Source organism: Chelonia mydas, chromosome 3, assembly GCF_015237465.2.
Source record: "Chelonia mydas isolate rCheMyd1 chromosome 3, rCheMyd1.pri.v2, whole genome shotgun sequence".
NCBI lineage: Eukaryota > Metazoa > Chordata > Testudines > Cheloniidae > Chelonia > Chelonia mydas.
Window position 1 is genome coordinate 162,797,143 of NC_057851.1, and position 16,093 is coordinate 162,813,235.

At 41.2% G+C, this 16,093-nt stretch overlaps 1 protein-coding gene across 3 annotated transcripts in view; it reads left to right on the plus strand.

Moving 5' to 3' along the window:
• KCNH1 (potassium voltage-gated channel subfamily H member 1) overlaps window positions 1–16,093 on the plus strand; it is a 302,534-nt gene that overhangs the window by 34,603 nt on the left and 251,838 nt on the right. For all 3 annotated transcript variants that reach the window (XM_043543694.1, XM_043543695.1, XM_007058018.4), the window contains one exon: window positions 13,324–13,442. In XM_043543694.1, coding sequence (XP_043399629.1) covers window positions 13,324–13,442 — 119 coding nt within the window. The remainder of the gene's footprint in view (window positions 1–13,323; window positions 13,443–16,093) is intronic.

Consider the following 16,093-nt stretch of genomic DNA (forward strand, 5'->3'; position numbering starts at 1 on the left):
ATCTAGCCCAGACTTGGGTAATTTCATTCCACCTGCCTAAATGAGGGCCTGATCTGGTTTCCATGAAACTCAATGAAAAGACTCCCAGTGACCTCAGTGGGAGCTGGATCAGGCCTAAACTGTTAGATAGAGTTGCTGCATGCTGTTAATCCATTGCTGAGTTTCACCCCAGAAACTGTGGCCCTTCAGCAAGATCCTGATCCTGCACATTTATGGGTAGATTCCTGTGTCCGTGCAGAGCCATATATGAGCTTGAAGGAGAATAGTTTATAACGGGAGATGAATCCTCGGAGGCGAGAGGTACATAATGCAAGTTCTCTTGTTGATCGCATTTCTTTTTAGTGTTCAATAATATCTGTAGTATAAACTTAACAGGAAGTTGAATTTATTTACATTTTATTTTAAAAATATAGTGTTTCTCAAAGTGGAAACACCTGTCACCATCCCTAATGAAGAACAACCTTTAAAAATAGACTCTCTGCCAAGCTATATTGAATGGTTTTCTTTTTATTGCCATGTGTTTTTGGTTTTTTTGTTGCTCTAATCAAATTAGAAAGTGGGTTTTGTAGTCAGAAAGGTCTGTCCCATGGAAAATAGCTTTCTGCCAGTCACCTCGTGGTCTTCACTTCACTCTGACAAGAACTGACTGCAGAGATAAATCAGTATTAGGTAGTAAAGCTAGCTCTAGATTATTCTCTGGGAATGAAGTGCATTTAACCAGGCAATGAAGCGAGTTTCTTTCAGGAGTGATACTAGCCTGTAGTTCTCCCCTGCACTTCTGCTGAAACCAACGTTCTGCTGAAGAGCCTAATGTGCTAGTAAGCTATGGACTTGGGAGCAAAGATTTGTTTTCTCTCTGAAGATGACACATTTGATTTTGTAAGTAGGAGAAAGAAAACTCTAATCAAACATTTGAAGAAGTTGCACCTGTTGGATTCCCAGATTGTACTATACTTACCGTGGTGGTGATGATGCTTAGCAGTTTCATGTCCAAAGCAATGTACAGAGATTAAACTAATTATCCACACAGCATCCAAGTTAGGTGGGTGTTATGTTCATTTTACAAATGGGGAAACGGAGGCAGACAGCTAAGTGCCAGATTTTTGAAATGTGGGTGCCTAAAACCAGGCATGGAAGTAAAGGTGGCCTGATTTTCAGAGGGGCTAAATACCCACAACTTCCCCAGAAATATTCCTCAGACTTGGATGGAGTGACTTGCCTAAGGCCACAGAGTGAGCCTGTGGCACAGCTGGGATTAAAATTTGAGAGCTGCTGACTCTCAACCCTACGCTCATTCTCCAGACCGTGCTGTTTCTTCACATAACAAAAGTTACATGATGTTATTTGTAAGTCTTCCAAATATTAGTCCCAAGTTTACTGAAGTCAGTGAAGTTCTACCAGTTTTGTGTTGGTGTGAGTGGAAAACCCATTATTTCTACACATGCAAGTCAGAAGATGTGATACCATGGTAATAAAGTTGGAGATACTCTCATAAGCCTTAATTTATTTCCAAGTCTTTTTACTCCCTGCTACTGCTTCTTCCTAGAGGATAGCTCCACACTGTCCCTACACACAGTATATTTGCAATGATTTGATTAATTAAAAGCCCAGCGCCATACAGAAATGCATGTTGTCAGACACTTAGAGACTTTTATACAGATATTTATTAGTAGCGCTTATTGAGCCTTCATATCTTGCATGGAAAAGTTGCATGTCTGGTGGGTGACTCACAGGGTTGTGGAGGGGAATGAGAATATTTTTGGAAGTTGTGAGAGGTAGAAAAACTGGTTATGATTTCAGAAGAATCTTCAAGGAATAAACATCAGGGGTCTGAATTTTGAAGAGGACACATTCTTTGGGCCACATACAAACTTGTATTGACATTTACTGTAGTGCTGATCACAACATATTTTAAATGAAAAATGGCTTTTTGACCAAAAAGAGAACTTTTGCAGAAAATTTTCATTTGAGTAGAAATGTTCCTGATTTTCTACAAAAAAACAGGAAACCCCAAAGTGGAAGTTTTTATTGAAAATGACTTTTGGATCTCAGCTTTTTGTTGTTTGTTTGTTGCTGGAAAAAATGAAAACTCCTTGTGGGAAATAATTTTTCAGAATTTCCTATGAAAAGCCTCTAGTTTAGTGTGATTGTGCATGCACCCTCAGTTATTTCCTGTGAAAATCTCCAGTTAAACGCCTAATAGTCCCTTTACATGTGCAAAGACCTCATTTCCACGTGCAGTTATGTGTTGGTTCATATGCGATGGATGTAGCCCTAGGTGCCTGATCATTTGAAATCAGGCCCTGTAGCTCTGCTTATGGAAGCATTGTTATCTTATGCAAAGAGTAGCTGTCTATTTATCTCTGCCCATTTAAAGAGCAGGTTATGGCTTGGCCTGAGCACACTTAGCTATGAATGTCTTAGTAGACCACTATTGAATGTTTAATTTCAAGGACTTTTTTTTTTTGAGCTGTCAGCGTGCTTGTGACTTACGGAAGGGGGTGTGTGTGTCTTGCACTAATGACTGGAGATTGACATGTGTGCAAAAGTGAACAGGCAGCTGTTATCTGAGATGAGTAGAGGAAGGCAGAGATGAAAATGGTGCTGAGACCACCCATTCATTTTAATAAACACCCTAATAATCAGACATTAAAAAGCCTGACATTTGAAAAATGGAAGTCTTATACTAGGTATGCTTCTAATGATAGGGTCTTTTGTTTTCTGGTTCAAAGAACTCGTTCACTTTTAATACTGCATAATGTATGACTGCCGTGGAGATTTAAGTAAATTTGCTTTTAAACATAGCTGCTTTAAAAATAGCACACACCAAATATAGCTACTTGAAAAATACTATATGTCAGTGGTGTTTGAAGATATAAATAAATTTTTCTACCTCCCCACACACGTTCCTCTTAAAATTTCGGGGTGGGGGGGGAGAGGTATTTAGCCTGTGTGCAATTCCATTCAAGTTGATTGAGTTACATTATGGCGGAATATGGCACTTGATATTTTATGTGGGCCTCACAGCAGGCCCTCTAGAATGTCTGAAACTAGTCTATTCTTTTGCCCTTTTGGTTTATGATCACATGAGGTTTGGAGCACTCCGAGAAGGAGATATTCAAAATGATCTCTACATCTGAATGCACAGTTTTAGGGGCATGGTAATTTGTGCATGCAAATAGGATTTGTATGTACAAATTGAGTAGTCAGACATTCAGCAGGTTGGCAGGAACGAGTATTTGTGCATGCAAAGGAATGTGTGGAAACCTAGGGGTTGTGTTGAGGTCCATTTGAAAATGTGGACTGGAGGGTGCTCTGCCGACTTACACCAGCTCAGAATCTGTTGCTTAGACCCAATGTTTTTGTTTTCATTATTTTTATAAGACAAAATGATATTGGGTTCAACCACCATGTACCCTGTGGGTGAAAGATTGCTGGCCTGTTATCTCCTAAACTGCTATGTTTCCAGCAGTAATTGTTATAATTGACACTGCAGAAGAAGTTTTATTTCATTTTGTGTTTATGGTAATCCTTTCGATCAGAATCAGGGCTGAGAAAAATCCAACTGGCTTTGTTTGCTTAGTTTATTTTAATTCAGAAATAGTGTTTTCTGGTCTGTGTTTTTGTTTTGTGTGGGGAGGGAGGGGAGATTTTTTAAAATAAGTATTTACATGAACATAATTTATATTTGAAGATTTTTTGTTAGTAGAAACATTAGGCTTCAGTTTCAATGTCTGAATGAAACCTTTAACTTAAAAAAGCAAACAGAGAAGTGATGAGAACATAAAGACTCTTGTTTATGCTTCTTAGGTCCATTAGGACAAATAATGTCTAGAACTCTCCAGAAACTTAGACGGGAATGGGATTGAACAGAGTCACTGATGATTGGAGAGAGGTGAAGTCAGCTGTAATTGGATTTTGAAGAGAAGGGAATAGATGGAAATGAGAACTGTTCAGGAGCGTGGTTTGCTTGAGTCCAGACAATTCTGAATGCAGACGACATGGTAATCTGATAATACAAATCTGGTTACCCCATCTTACTTTTTCAGTCTTCACAATGTTAAATTTATGAGGCAGTGGCTTTTAATTCTAACTCTAGTAACTCAAAGTTGCTGATCAATGCTCCAGCTTGGCTAGTGTTTAGTAATTACTATAGTATTCAACATATGAAAGGATGTGATTCATCTTGAGTAAGCTGAAGGAAGTGGTAGGAAACAACTGAATGAATTGAAATAATGAAAACTGATAATTCTTCTATAATAAAATGTAAACATTGTCATGTTTTCGAAGCAAGTTACAAAGGGACCAGGTTCCTCTCAAAGTGCAGAAAATTGGCTTCTTCCAATTTGTTTGAAAATGAAATGTGCCATTGAATGAAACTTCATCTCTTAAAGTGGAAGAGGAAAACATTGAGTTTGATGATCCTGCAAATAGATCTTTTCGACGCTGTTGTTCTCATTGAAACCTAGCTGCAGTAATAATGTAAGTTCCTGTTCCAGGCATTCTAGCAGTTCTTTCGTATTAAGCAATCTCTCTTCTCTTCTCTTCTCTTCTCTTCTCTTCTCTTCTCTTCTCTTCTCTTCTCTTCTCTTCTCTTCAACATCAAAAAGCAGCAAAACTCCTTGGTAATGATGGTGTAAAGACAAATAAAAGGAAAAACTTGATATTAATAAGAGAGCTTGAAACATTCTTTTATGCCAAGATCTTCACCTTCAGTGTAGCCCAAATCAAACTATCTAAAGAAATGATTGAAGTGTGTTTCGTCCTGTATCAGCTTCTTCAGACCAAATGAAACTCATTGGTCCACTACCTGATGCTGCAAATGAAGAAACAGGAGGAAAACTAAAGGAAAAGCTTAAAGAAATAACATTGGCACTAATGCAGGACGGTTGGTTGAACCTGAGAACCTACCCAACAGTGGCTATAAGTGTCCATTCAGGAAAAATGCGTTCCTACTCATTGCTATTGATTCTGTATCTGAAAACAAAACCACAGAATATCCTGTTCTAGCTGCTGAAAAAAACATGCAAGATTGCAGGGTAAATTGTCTTTGCCATTTGCTCAGAGAACAAAAATTAAAATGGAAAAAGATGAGAAGACTTCTTGGGTGCACTCTTCCTTCATTTCTGAGATGTGGATGTGGAACACACTATTTCAACTTTTTTGAGAAAGAAGTCAGACCTAACACAGATCTGAAGCATACTGGAAGTTCCAAAAGTACTCTGCAACCACCATTTGCATCATGGTTGGCTGATTGAAAAAGGAAGACTAAAAAAATTGTTTGTATTACAGTAGTGCCCATAGGCCCTCGCTGAGACTTGGGGCCCTGTTGTGCTGAACACTGTGCACAGTGTAAGAGGCAATCCCTTCCCCAAAGAGCTTACAGTCTAGATTCACAAGAGTAACAAATGGTGGGAGGGGAAACAGAAGCACAGAGAGGTGAAATGACTTACCTAAGGTCACACAGTAGGTCACTGGCAAAGCTAGTAATAAAATTCACATCTCCTGACCCCCAATCTAGTACTGTGTCTACTAGACCACACTGCCTCCATAAGGATAGATGCCCACCTTCTCAAGGACACTTGGGAATCCTCAAGAAGACTGTTTGTATCTTTGTACCTAAATACTACAGTGTATTGAAATTAGCACTGAGCACAAGGAGGATTCTGTTAAAAACATAACATGCATTTTATATAACAGGGACTCTTAGAGTCACTAAGCTTATGGAGCTCCATCCTGGGGGACCTCTGGTTTCCAAAAGAGATACAGACCCTTATTCTTCCCTCTTGAGGACCTTGCTTGTAGCAGTCTGCATGGAACTTGGAGGAAAGAGCACAGGCTACAGGAGGGAAGGTGGCGGTGACACCATGAAGACAGTCTGTGTGCACATGGCTGGAATGCTAGCTGCAGTTACAGCATCTCTGTAAATAGTTCTCTTAATTAAGATCCTGGTTAGTTTCAGAAACATGGAGTCCTCTCCTATTATTACCCAGCATGTGGTACGTGAAATGTCAATGACCCACCTTAGACCAGTGGGGCCTGGGTTCTTTTGCACTCAGTGCCTTCACCTAATGGCCCAATTCATAAATTAACAGACAACGGCTATGACCTTTGGGACATTACAATGTATAATTACAGGAAATCCAGGACCATCAGACATATTAGTCACAGAATGTATAGCAGTATATTAACAGAATGGAAATGGAACAGGTCAGAGAATCCAGGATATCAAATAATTGAGTAACCAGCCAATCCCCCAGCAATGAACATGCAATGTCCATGAACTAAGTAAGAATATCAAAATGCCTCAGAAGTCTCCCACAGGCCGCAGCTTGTTGTTGGAGCTCAGTGAAAAGGGCTGGCATGCTTTCCTGGTAACCTGATAGTTCTCCCCTTCCAAGGGAAGGGCCCCAATGCAGAGGCAGCTTACCAGGCACAGCTGGAAGTCAGTCCTCACAAGCAAAGCAGAGTCTTGGGGCTCAGTCTCTCCTTTGTGGAGCTGGGGGTCAGTCCTAAGTCCTCTGGCCAGGTAAGACAAAATGGAGTCTCCCCCTGCTGCTGCATGGTGAAACTTCTGGACTGCATTCCCTGTGGCTGCTGTAACCCGACTCTCTGTTTCCAGGTGTCTTCTACAAAACCACCCCTGCCCAGGCTCAGTTCACATGTGAAGGCTCAGAGATGCTTTCTGGGGCCCGAAGTTGGTCACCCAGGCATGGCAATTGGACTCTGGTCAGGTAACTCCTCCTCTCAAACATGAGGTCTGTCCAGGTTCAACTCATATGCTGGGGCAGCTCTGGCCATGAACAGGCTTTCTGGTGCCTGCAGTCAGTTGCCAGGCTTGTCTGGAGCTCCTGGTCTGGCCCCCACAGAGTGTTTGTGCCTCTCAAACAGGTGAGATCAGCAATCTGTTTATACAATTTCTATGCTACAACTGGGAGAGCGCCTCCCAGCCTGGTCAGAGAGACTTGTGCTAGTGGGGCTTGCATTAATATGCCTGGATGTTGTGGCACCAGCAGTGTCTCAGTGTAGCCACCCAAGTTTAGACCCAGGGGGCAGGGTGGGCTTGTGCTTGGGTAGCTAGCTTGAGCCTACACTGGTACCACAGTGTTTGTGCAACTAATTTTAGTGTGCTAGTGCAAGCCCCACTAACATGAGTCTGTTTACCTGGGCTGGGAGGTTCGCTCCCGTGTATGTTAACATACCCTTGGGAATTGCTTCTCTCAAGCCTCCAAATGGCTAGCGGGCTTCACTTACAAAAGCCCCTGAAGCAGATTTAGGGGGGACTTGACAGGTCACAGGTGGAAGACACTACTCTTGTGGTCTCAGTATAAATCTGACTTGAGCCAGTTAACAACAAAAGAACTAGAACTTCACAAGAACAAAATACAAAATCAATTCAGCAAAGCGGTGGGATGTTTTGTTTTCTTAGCCAACGTGACTGATGCCTAATACAAAGGCCATAGTGGAGCCCAGAACAGGAAGAAGAAGAGGTTGAAACACAGCTGATGGTTTTGTGATCCTGAGTTCTTCCCTTTTCTTCTAGCATTCAAGACTGAAGGTCTTTGCAAAGGAGGTTGTATCACAGTGGTTGCATCAAAATGATGAAGAATTGTGAAAGTGAAGTCATTGACAGCAGGACAGTTGAATTCAGAATTTTGTCTTTTTAAGACCTCCACTCCTATTAAGGCAGCTCAGTATTAGTGGAGTGAGTTTTAGTACGTTCAGATTGGTTTGGTCAAAAGTTCATCACAGGACAGGTGCTTAACGTATCAACAGAAGAACAAAAACAGGAGAGTCGGAGGCAAGACAAGATGTTAGATTGGATACTATTATTGTTCTATTCCAGAAATGCAAGCTGGCTTCTTGGACGCTATTATATGTGCTTTTTGATTGTCTGAAAAATAAATATGCTTCTAAGGTGAATTGCATAATGAGTGTCTTGAGTTTCACGTAATACAATTTGAAATTTTTTCTTTTTTCAGAGGAAAAAAGTGGGTGTTTTCAGGTACAGGAAAATCCCTATCACCTTGGGGAAGAAAACAACTCTTTAATTTAGGTGGTCCAGTCTGTTCCCCCTCATCATGGTAGGACTGATGCCATTATACCTTTTTTTGAAATATGTGTCAAATCTAGACTTCAGGAGCTCCAATGCTGTGATTCCACTCTTCCTTCGCATTTTGTTCCACTGCCTAATGGCTCTTAGTTTGAATGTCTTTCTGATATTTACTTTCTCTGCTGTAACTTAAGTCCATCACTTCTTGGTCTGTCTTCATTGACTAATGAGAGTAATCAGTCCTTGCCCTAAATGTCTGCGTACCTGCAGGCAGTTTATGTCTTCCTTCAGGTTTCTGTAGTAATAAGTTGTAACAAGATCAAGAGGGATTCCTTCCTCTTAGGGTACTGAGAGACAAATGAGCATTCCACTGTAGGTGCTGTTGATGCCAATGTTGTCTCTGATGCAACATATAGAACCACTGTGTATGCTGGAGTTTCCACAATTTTCTTTTTCTTCCATTTAAAAATGAAAGGATGGTGTTTTACACTAATTGCCCAAAACACAGCAGTATTGCTACAGTAAGCATTAGGGTTTAGACCATTACTGTAGAATATTCCCAGCCCTTTTTAAATAAGGGACAGAAATGAAAAAAAAGTGAGAGAATCTCTCAGCTTCATAATTGCTAATGTTACTTGAAAAGCATAATATAATTTTTGGCCATTTTGATAGGCTTTGCATCTTCATGGCATTGCTTAAGTTTCTGTAAAATTTAATGATGTTTACTAACCCTTTGTTCTACAGTAAAAACTTCACAAAGCTCAGCTCTGCTCAAGCCATACTCACATACTTATGCACTCTTCAGGCACAGGGCCTGATTCTTCTTCCAACTGTAAATCAGCGGAAATTCCATTGGAATCAACAGTTACAATGATGTAAATCTGGAATAAGCAAGAGGAGAATTGGGCCTGCAGTCTCATTATAGGCAATACTACCAGCTCTGCTTGTATAGTTAAGATTGCATGACACTTCTCTTTACATGATCCTGTTTTCAGTTGCTTGTAACTTTGCCCAACTTTAACTATTTGGCTGAAATTTTCCTCACCAGGTGTCTGCCAGAGGCTGAATTTATTTGTAAAGTTTCCTCAACAATGGTTGAGCCATATCAGAGAATGAGATTAGGTTAAAATGTCTTAGCTTGTCCATGGTAAAAAAAATTGCTCTAATTGTTTCTTTGAGACATTCTAATGCTTTCATGCTTTGGAGCAAAGACTTGAAATTGCCCTGGGCCAGGAATGTGCCTTTTGCCATCCCTGTGAAAACAGCTCATATTTGGCCAAGTTATAAGCCTTTAAAAAACCTTTATTTGCATATGCTCAGTAGAGACTTGTTAAAGCTTGTCAACTAAATTCTCTCAGGATTCTATCTGTACTCAGCATGCTCCAGACCAGGTCTGCAGGGCTGAGCAGGCTTTTCCCTGAAATTAGTGCTGTCTGGTGCTGCAGGCCATCCTGGTCATGGAAACCAGAATTAAGAACAGGGAGAGTCTCTCTGTGATCTCAATGCCCCCCTGCTGGTGACCACACAGTATGGAGGAGGAAGTGACCTGTCTCAAATGCAGAACAGACAAGAACCTGACTGGTGGGTGCAGGGGATGTAGATCGAGACAAGGAACCTGGGATGGGAAACCTGGGATGGGGAGTTAACAGGAGGGGTTTAGAGAAGAGCCACAAGAATGATCAAACTTGTAGTGATAGACTCAAAGAAAGCAATTTATTTAGCTTAACAAAGAGAAGGTTAAGGGGTAACTGTATTAATTTATAAGTACCTACCTGGAGAACAAATATTTAATAATGGCCTCTTCAGTCTAGCAGAGAAAGGTATTCCACAATCTAATGACTGGAAGCTGAAGCTGGACAAATTCAGACTGGTAAAAGGTGTACATTTTTAACAGTGAGGGGCAATTTACCAAGAAGAAGGTGGATTCTCCATCACAGACATTTTTATAATCAAGATTGGATGTTTTTAAAAAGCTATGCTGTAGGAATTATTTTGGGTAAATTCTGTGGCCTGTGTGATACAGAAGGTCGGCCGAGATGATCACAGTGGTCCCTTCTTGTCTTGGAATCTATGGAACTAGGACTGAGACCTGGGAAGGAGAGAGACTGGGACTCTGGGCAAGGAGCCCGTAGGTAGACTGGGATGAGGAGCCTGAACTGGGGAGAAGACTGGGACTTGGACAGGGAGGTCAGAGGATTAGAGTAGGACTGGGATAAGAAGGTAGAGGTGGGGAAATGCAGTGAGATGCTGCAGTGGGGCAATGAGGAAAAGACAGTACTAGAATAGGTACAGACTGAGGGAGACAGGGGCAGAAAGGTGACCACTAGAATAGACTCCCCTCCTGAACGTGGAATGGGATCCCAGATTTCCAAGTCTCCTCATTCTTTTCTCTCAGCAAACATCTGTAAAACCCACCGGCAATGTGTGTGTCTCATCTGCCTCTAACCCTGGTCCACATAAAGGATGACAACCTACTACTGCTATTGGTAAATCCATTAACTCAAGGGGAAGATAGCCATGCAATGGATCCAAACGTTCCAATTCCTCTGATAACCCATGTGGGTGTCAATATGATTCCACAGTTTGCTTTTTTAAAAACCTAGAACATTACATACACACTCAGGGCAGAGTTTGAATAGTGTGAAGTAAATAAGGCCTAGGGCCACACATTGTTCAATGAAGATAAAATAAAATATTGAATAGTTGCTCATTAATTGAGCTCTGTCCATCCTGTGCACTGAATGAGGCAGGGATCCTGGTGGGAAAATTGTATGTGATCATGTAATTAAAGACTGTATCTTAATGCATGTGGACAAGGGAGCCAGATTATGTTCATATGGACAGCCTTAATTCTGGCATTTCCTGTCTGTTGAGTGCTTGGCTTTGCAATATTAAGGTATTTAACATATTGTTTTGTGTGTAATCTTTATACACAGCATAAAGAAAAGGAGTACTTGTGGCACCTTGGAGACTAACAAATTTATTTGAGCATAAGCTTTTGTGAGCACTCATGAAAGCTTATGCTCAAATAACTTTGTTAGTCTCTAAGGTGCCACAAGTACTCCTTTTCTTTTTGCGGATACAGACTAACACGGCTGCTACTCTGAAACTTATACACAGCAAAGTACACTTCATTTCAGCACCACGGACAACATTACTTGCTAATAATACTCATATGGTGTACATGCTTTATTCATATCACATACTATAAGTCTGAGACTGTAAACCCATGTGATTCTATTTACTGCCACTTGAACAAATTATCCCCCAGTTTCTCTGGATGCACACCACTCTAAATCCAATGATCTTGATTCTTCGCTGACTTACACCACTGTAAATCAGGAGTAACTCCAGTGGAGTCATGCTGGTATCCAAGTTATGTCAAAGGAAGGTCTTAGGGCCAGACTCTGAGTTGGTATCCATGACCATAGATTTTCTAAAGCTAATGGAGACATACCAACTTACACCATCTCTATTCGCTTCAGAAGATCTATGCTCATTGACACCAGCTGTGGACCTGGCCCTTAGGAGCAGTTTCCCCCATGTTCTCATAACACCTACTGGCCTACTTAAAGTTTTGCCTGAATAAGAAATGAGTAAGGGCTTCAGGACTGGGCCCATTAATGTTAATGAGACTTACTCATGGACAGCAAGGGAAGAATATTTCCTTAGAAATGTACTGTGTTAAAAAGCTGACAGGAAAATGTATCAGTCTGACTATTGTGAAACATAAACAGATTTGGGGCCAACTGATGTAAATTGATATAGTTGCACTGGAGTCAATAGAGCTGGCTGATTGACCTCAGCTGAGGATCTGCTTCTGTATTTGGAAAGGTAATCTGTTTCTCTGAAGAGATCTCCTTCTTTCTGGGGCAAACACTATGCTCCTTACTCAGGTGAGATTCGGCCCAATGGATGGAAATGAAAAGTCTAATTACTGCTGAACTCTCCAGGAAATAGGCAGTTGGTTCCAGCCAGCTCTATCAATCAGACCTTCTTAAAAGGAGGGGGGGGGTTTCAGTGTTGGCTTTGTAAGAGACATTCTTTGCCTCAACAACTGTTTCTTTGTCTGATTCCACCCCTTTTTTTAGGGTTGCCTCTTTGCACTTTCCTTAAGAAACATATGTCAAGTCACCTTTTCAGCCCCAGGCTAGGAAGGTTCTGCTGAACAGCAAATCCATGTAATTTGCTTCTTTATTGTGTCACCCTTTTATTTAGCAAACACACATTCCAGCAAACACTTTCACAACAGGGCATTGACAGGAAACGTTCAAAGTACTGGGCAGCACTCTAACCACTCAAATCCGAATGACTTTAATAGGAGACTTGCACATTAGCAAGCCAGGCTGCTCTTTAAAAATAGTATAATTTATTTTCTTAATGGAGGCAGAAGGTTATGGAAGCTTTCCCAGGAGCAGAACCACATTAAGAGAGACAGTCTGCAAGGTGCTAAGCACCCTTAATGAGATGGCCAGTGACTCCCAGAAGGCACTAAGTATCTTGCAGAATTGGGACCTAATAATATTTTTCTTTTAGGAGGCTAGAGAAGTCCAAATGCATGTTCTGGCTGAGTTTCTGTGATTGCAAATAATGATCATAAAAGTCACTGTTTCTGCTAACTCTGTAGGTGTTTTGTTAAAGGCCCCTTATTCTGAGGGGTTTATGAATTGGTTGTAAAAAATTGTTCTGGGCTAAAACTTAGCATATAAATTCTCCTCCCCGGCAGCTGAATGTTTTTACAAAGTTTGAAAAATGTATTTGCTTTGTCCTTCCTTTCATCTGCAGAGGGTATAAAATCATGTTGCTGGTTTCATCTGCACTTTTTTTGTTAGATCATGTAGTATCGTCTATTTGCTTACCTCCACACCATCCCCTACACATCTGGGGCCATATTCATTTCTTGTTATAACTCTCATTGTTCCCGATTCTGGTCTCTCACCTGGATAGGTCAGGAACATCTCCTGCATTGATGTGAGATCTGAATCAGATCACTTACTTCAATAGGTGATTATTCCAGGGCAGAATTTTGTCCCCAGGAAATACCCAATCCATGTAACTGTCCTCTTGCACAGCCATTGAAGTGCCACACTTTTTGGCCACTTTACTACACTGACATCTGTTTACTGACTGCCTTCCACCTGGCATGTGGTTAAATTATACCACCTTTATCACTGCTGAATTTGATCCCTGGATTTAGGAGAGTCTTCCTGAAATACAATTCCATATTGTTTCTTGTAGCTATTGTGTAATCTTTGTTCTGTTTTCTCAAGGCTGGGGGAAGTTTGCTCGCTTGACACGAGCCCTCACAAGCAGCCGGGGCGTCTTGCAGCAGCTTGCTCCAAGCGTGCAGAAAGGAGAGAACGTTCACAAGCATTCTCGACTTGCCGAGGTGAGAGAGAGTATGGAGCATGTGACTAGATTGTGATTGCTGAATCCGTATGTCTGTATATGGAATTTCAACGTGTGGTCAGAAGACAAGATTCATTACCCTAAAATCACTGTCTTCTAGTGCAGTTTACAGATGAATGACACACCTAAATGCCACTGTAAGTGAAGTACTTCCATCTTTACTGGGGTAGATGTAAGTAGGTCTCATTTCGTCCCAAATTACCAAGACCTTATCCATGGAGAAATTACACTAGACCTAGTTTACATATCTTTTGCATATGGTGAAGACTAGAAGGAAAGTGGGAATCCAGTGGAAAAGGTACTCAGAGGGCTAACCGTGGGGAAAGGTGATTACATAATATTTCCATGTCCTCATGTAGCTGACAGTATTCTCTCTATACTAGCTATGCACCGTCTGTGCTCTTTTGCCATTAGGTTCAGGCTTGGAAGGGAGGGAATCCAGGAACAAACGTGCTATGCAGTAAGTCCCCCTGGACAATGAATCAATAAGTGCTGTCCATAAAATGTCACGTAAACTAAGCATAATATTAGGATCTACACTCATATGGTCATCAGAGAGGTCATATAACAATATTAATACTAACCAGTATTTTTCACTTATATGTTGCCTTTCTTCCAAGGATCTCAAAGTTCACTAGGATCTATGAGTGCTCATGTGAGCATAACTGGGTGGGAAAAGCTATGGGTAGTACAGCAGAGAAGCCTAGGAAATACCTATTGGCTGAGGACTGTCAGTGTAGAAAGGGCTGGGAGAACATCTAGGAGGAAGCTGGATCTGAGGATTTGTGGTCTTCAGAAGTCAGATGTCTTCTCTTGTTGCCGTTGATCAATATTGTAGCCATCCACTCACTTTATGGAAGCTTTCCCAGGAGCAGAACCACATTAAGAGAGACAATCTGCAAGGTGCTAAGCACCCTTAATGAGATGGCCAGTGACTCCCAGAAGGGACTTAGTTTCTTGCAAGATTGGGATCTAACAATATTTTTCTTTTAGGAAGCTAGAGAAGTCCAAATGCAATGTGATTGCAAAGTAATGATAGTAAAAGTCACTGTGACTGCTAACTCTGTTGGTGTTTCATTAAAGGCCCCTTATTTTGAGGGGTTTATGAATTGGTTGTAAAAAATTATTATGGGCCAAAATTCGACATATAAATTCTGGGGTAATTTAGGGATACACTTGAAAAGGGATTGTCATTTTCCATCAGGTTCCACACATGAACCTCACTCATTCATCGGAATCTCTTAAAGTAAAAGAGTTCAGGAGGCTGGCAGGTGTTTTTAATATTTATCCTATATAAACTATGCTTGTTAGCTCTCATATAGTGATTGTTATCTGTAGATCTCATAGCCAATTATAAGGGAAGGTATAGATCTTTATCCCCATTTTACAGGATGTGGAACTGAATCACCGAGAAGTGAAGTGATTTTGCTCAAAATTACCTAGCTTGTCAGATGTAGAACTGAGATGAAAACCCAGCACGCCTGACTCCAAGGCCAGTGCCTTACCAATTAGACCACGCTGCTTTTGCTGTGTGGGAGCTTCAGAAGGTCAGTTAGTCTGTAATTGGTTCTGTGGCCCTTTCACTCACTTGCAGGGCCTGAGATTGCCCAAATATATTTGTGTCTACTCCTACTGGAATTCATTTCATTTAGAAAGACAATTCTGTAAGTAAAATGGTTGAAATTCTGCACAATAATTTCCTTACTCCTGTTAACTCCACAATATCATTATGGCAAAAAAGGAGGGAGAAATCTTAAGTGTCTTTCAGCAGCTGGGGCCCTTGTTGAGTGCACAGCTTTATTATGTGGGGGAAAAACCCAACTCTGCTGCCATTCATCACTGATATCTACAGTAGTGCACGCTTCCAATATTGTGCTCTCAGTCTTAAAAATATATCCAACTCCTGCAGCCCAATTCTGCCCTCAAGGATGCGACTCTCCTTCATATAATTTGGAATTGTACCCATGTAAGAGTCTGACCCAACTCCCACTGAAGTCATTTACAAGTTGCTTTTTGGCCAATAGGATCCTGAAATATTTTAGACTGATTATAAACTATACATGATAGAGTGGACAGAACCAGCTGCATAACTGCACATAGCAATGCTGTAAACAGTTTAGGGAAGCAAAGGACACTATTTAGTTGATCCTATAAATAATGTAAGGAGGCAGAGTGTCAGGCAAGGATTTGAAAGAGGATCAAACGGCATCATGAAAAGGTCAAGCGTTAGGTGGGCTGTGGTCAGTGCAGATGGGTGGGTATAGAACTTACAACCACCTTTTCCATCTGAACTCAAGGAGGAAGTATTAGCAGCATAAGGGTTTGTACCCTCTTGGTAGGGCTCCAGCCACTAGAGGGAGAGACAGTCGCAAACATCCTGCAGTGGGTTCATGGGCTTTGCCTACACGAGAACATTCAGCATCCATTGTCAGCCACAGGTGAAGCTGCACTGGTGATGACAACAGTTTAGAGAAGGTCTTCCTGATGTGGTCTTGAAAATGGGTTAGCCCAATATACCCAAGCACTTCAACCAGCCATATGGGTTGGCTGTCTGTATCAAGGAAATTGCCACAATTGCTGACAACAGGTACAAAATGTCTTGGTGTAGATAAGACTTTAGTGTAGCTAAGT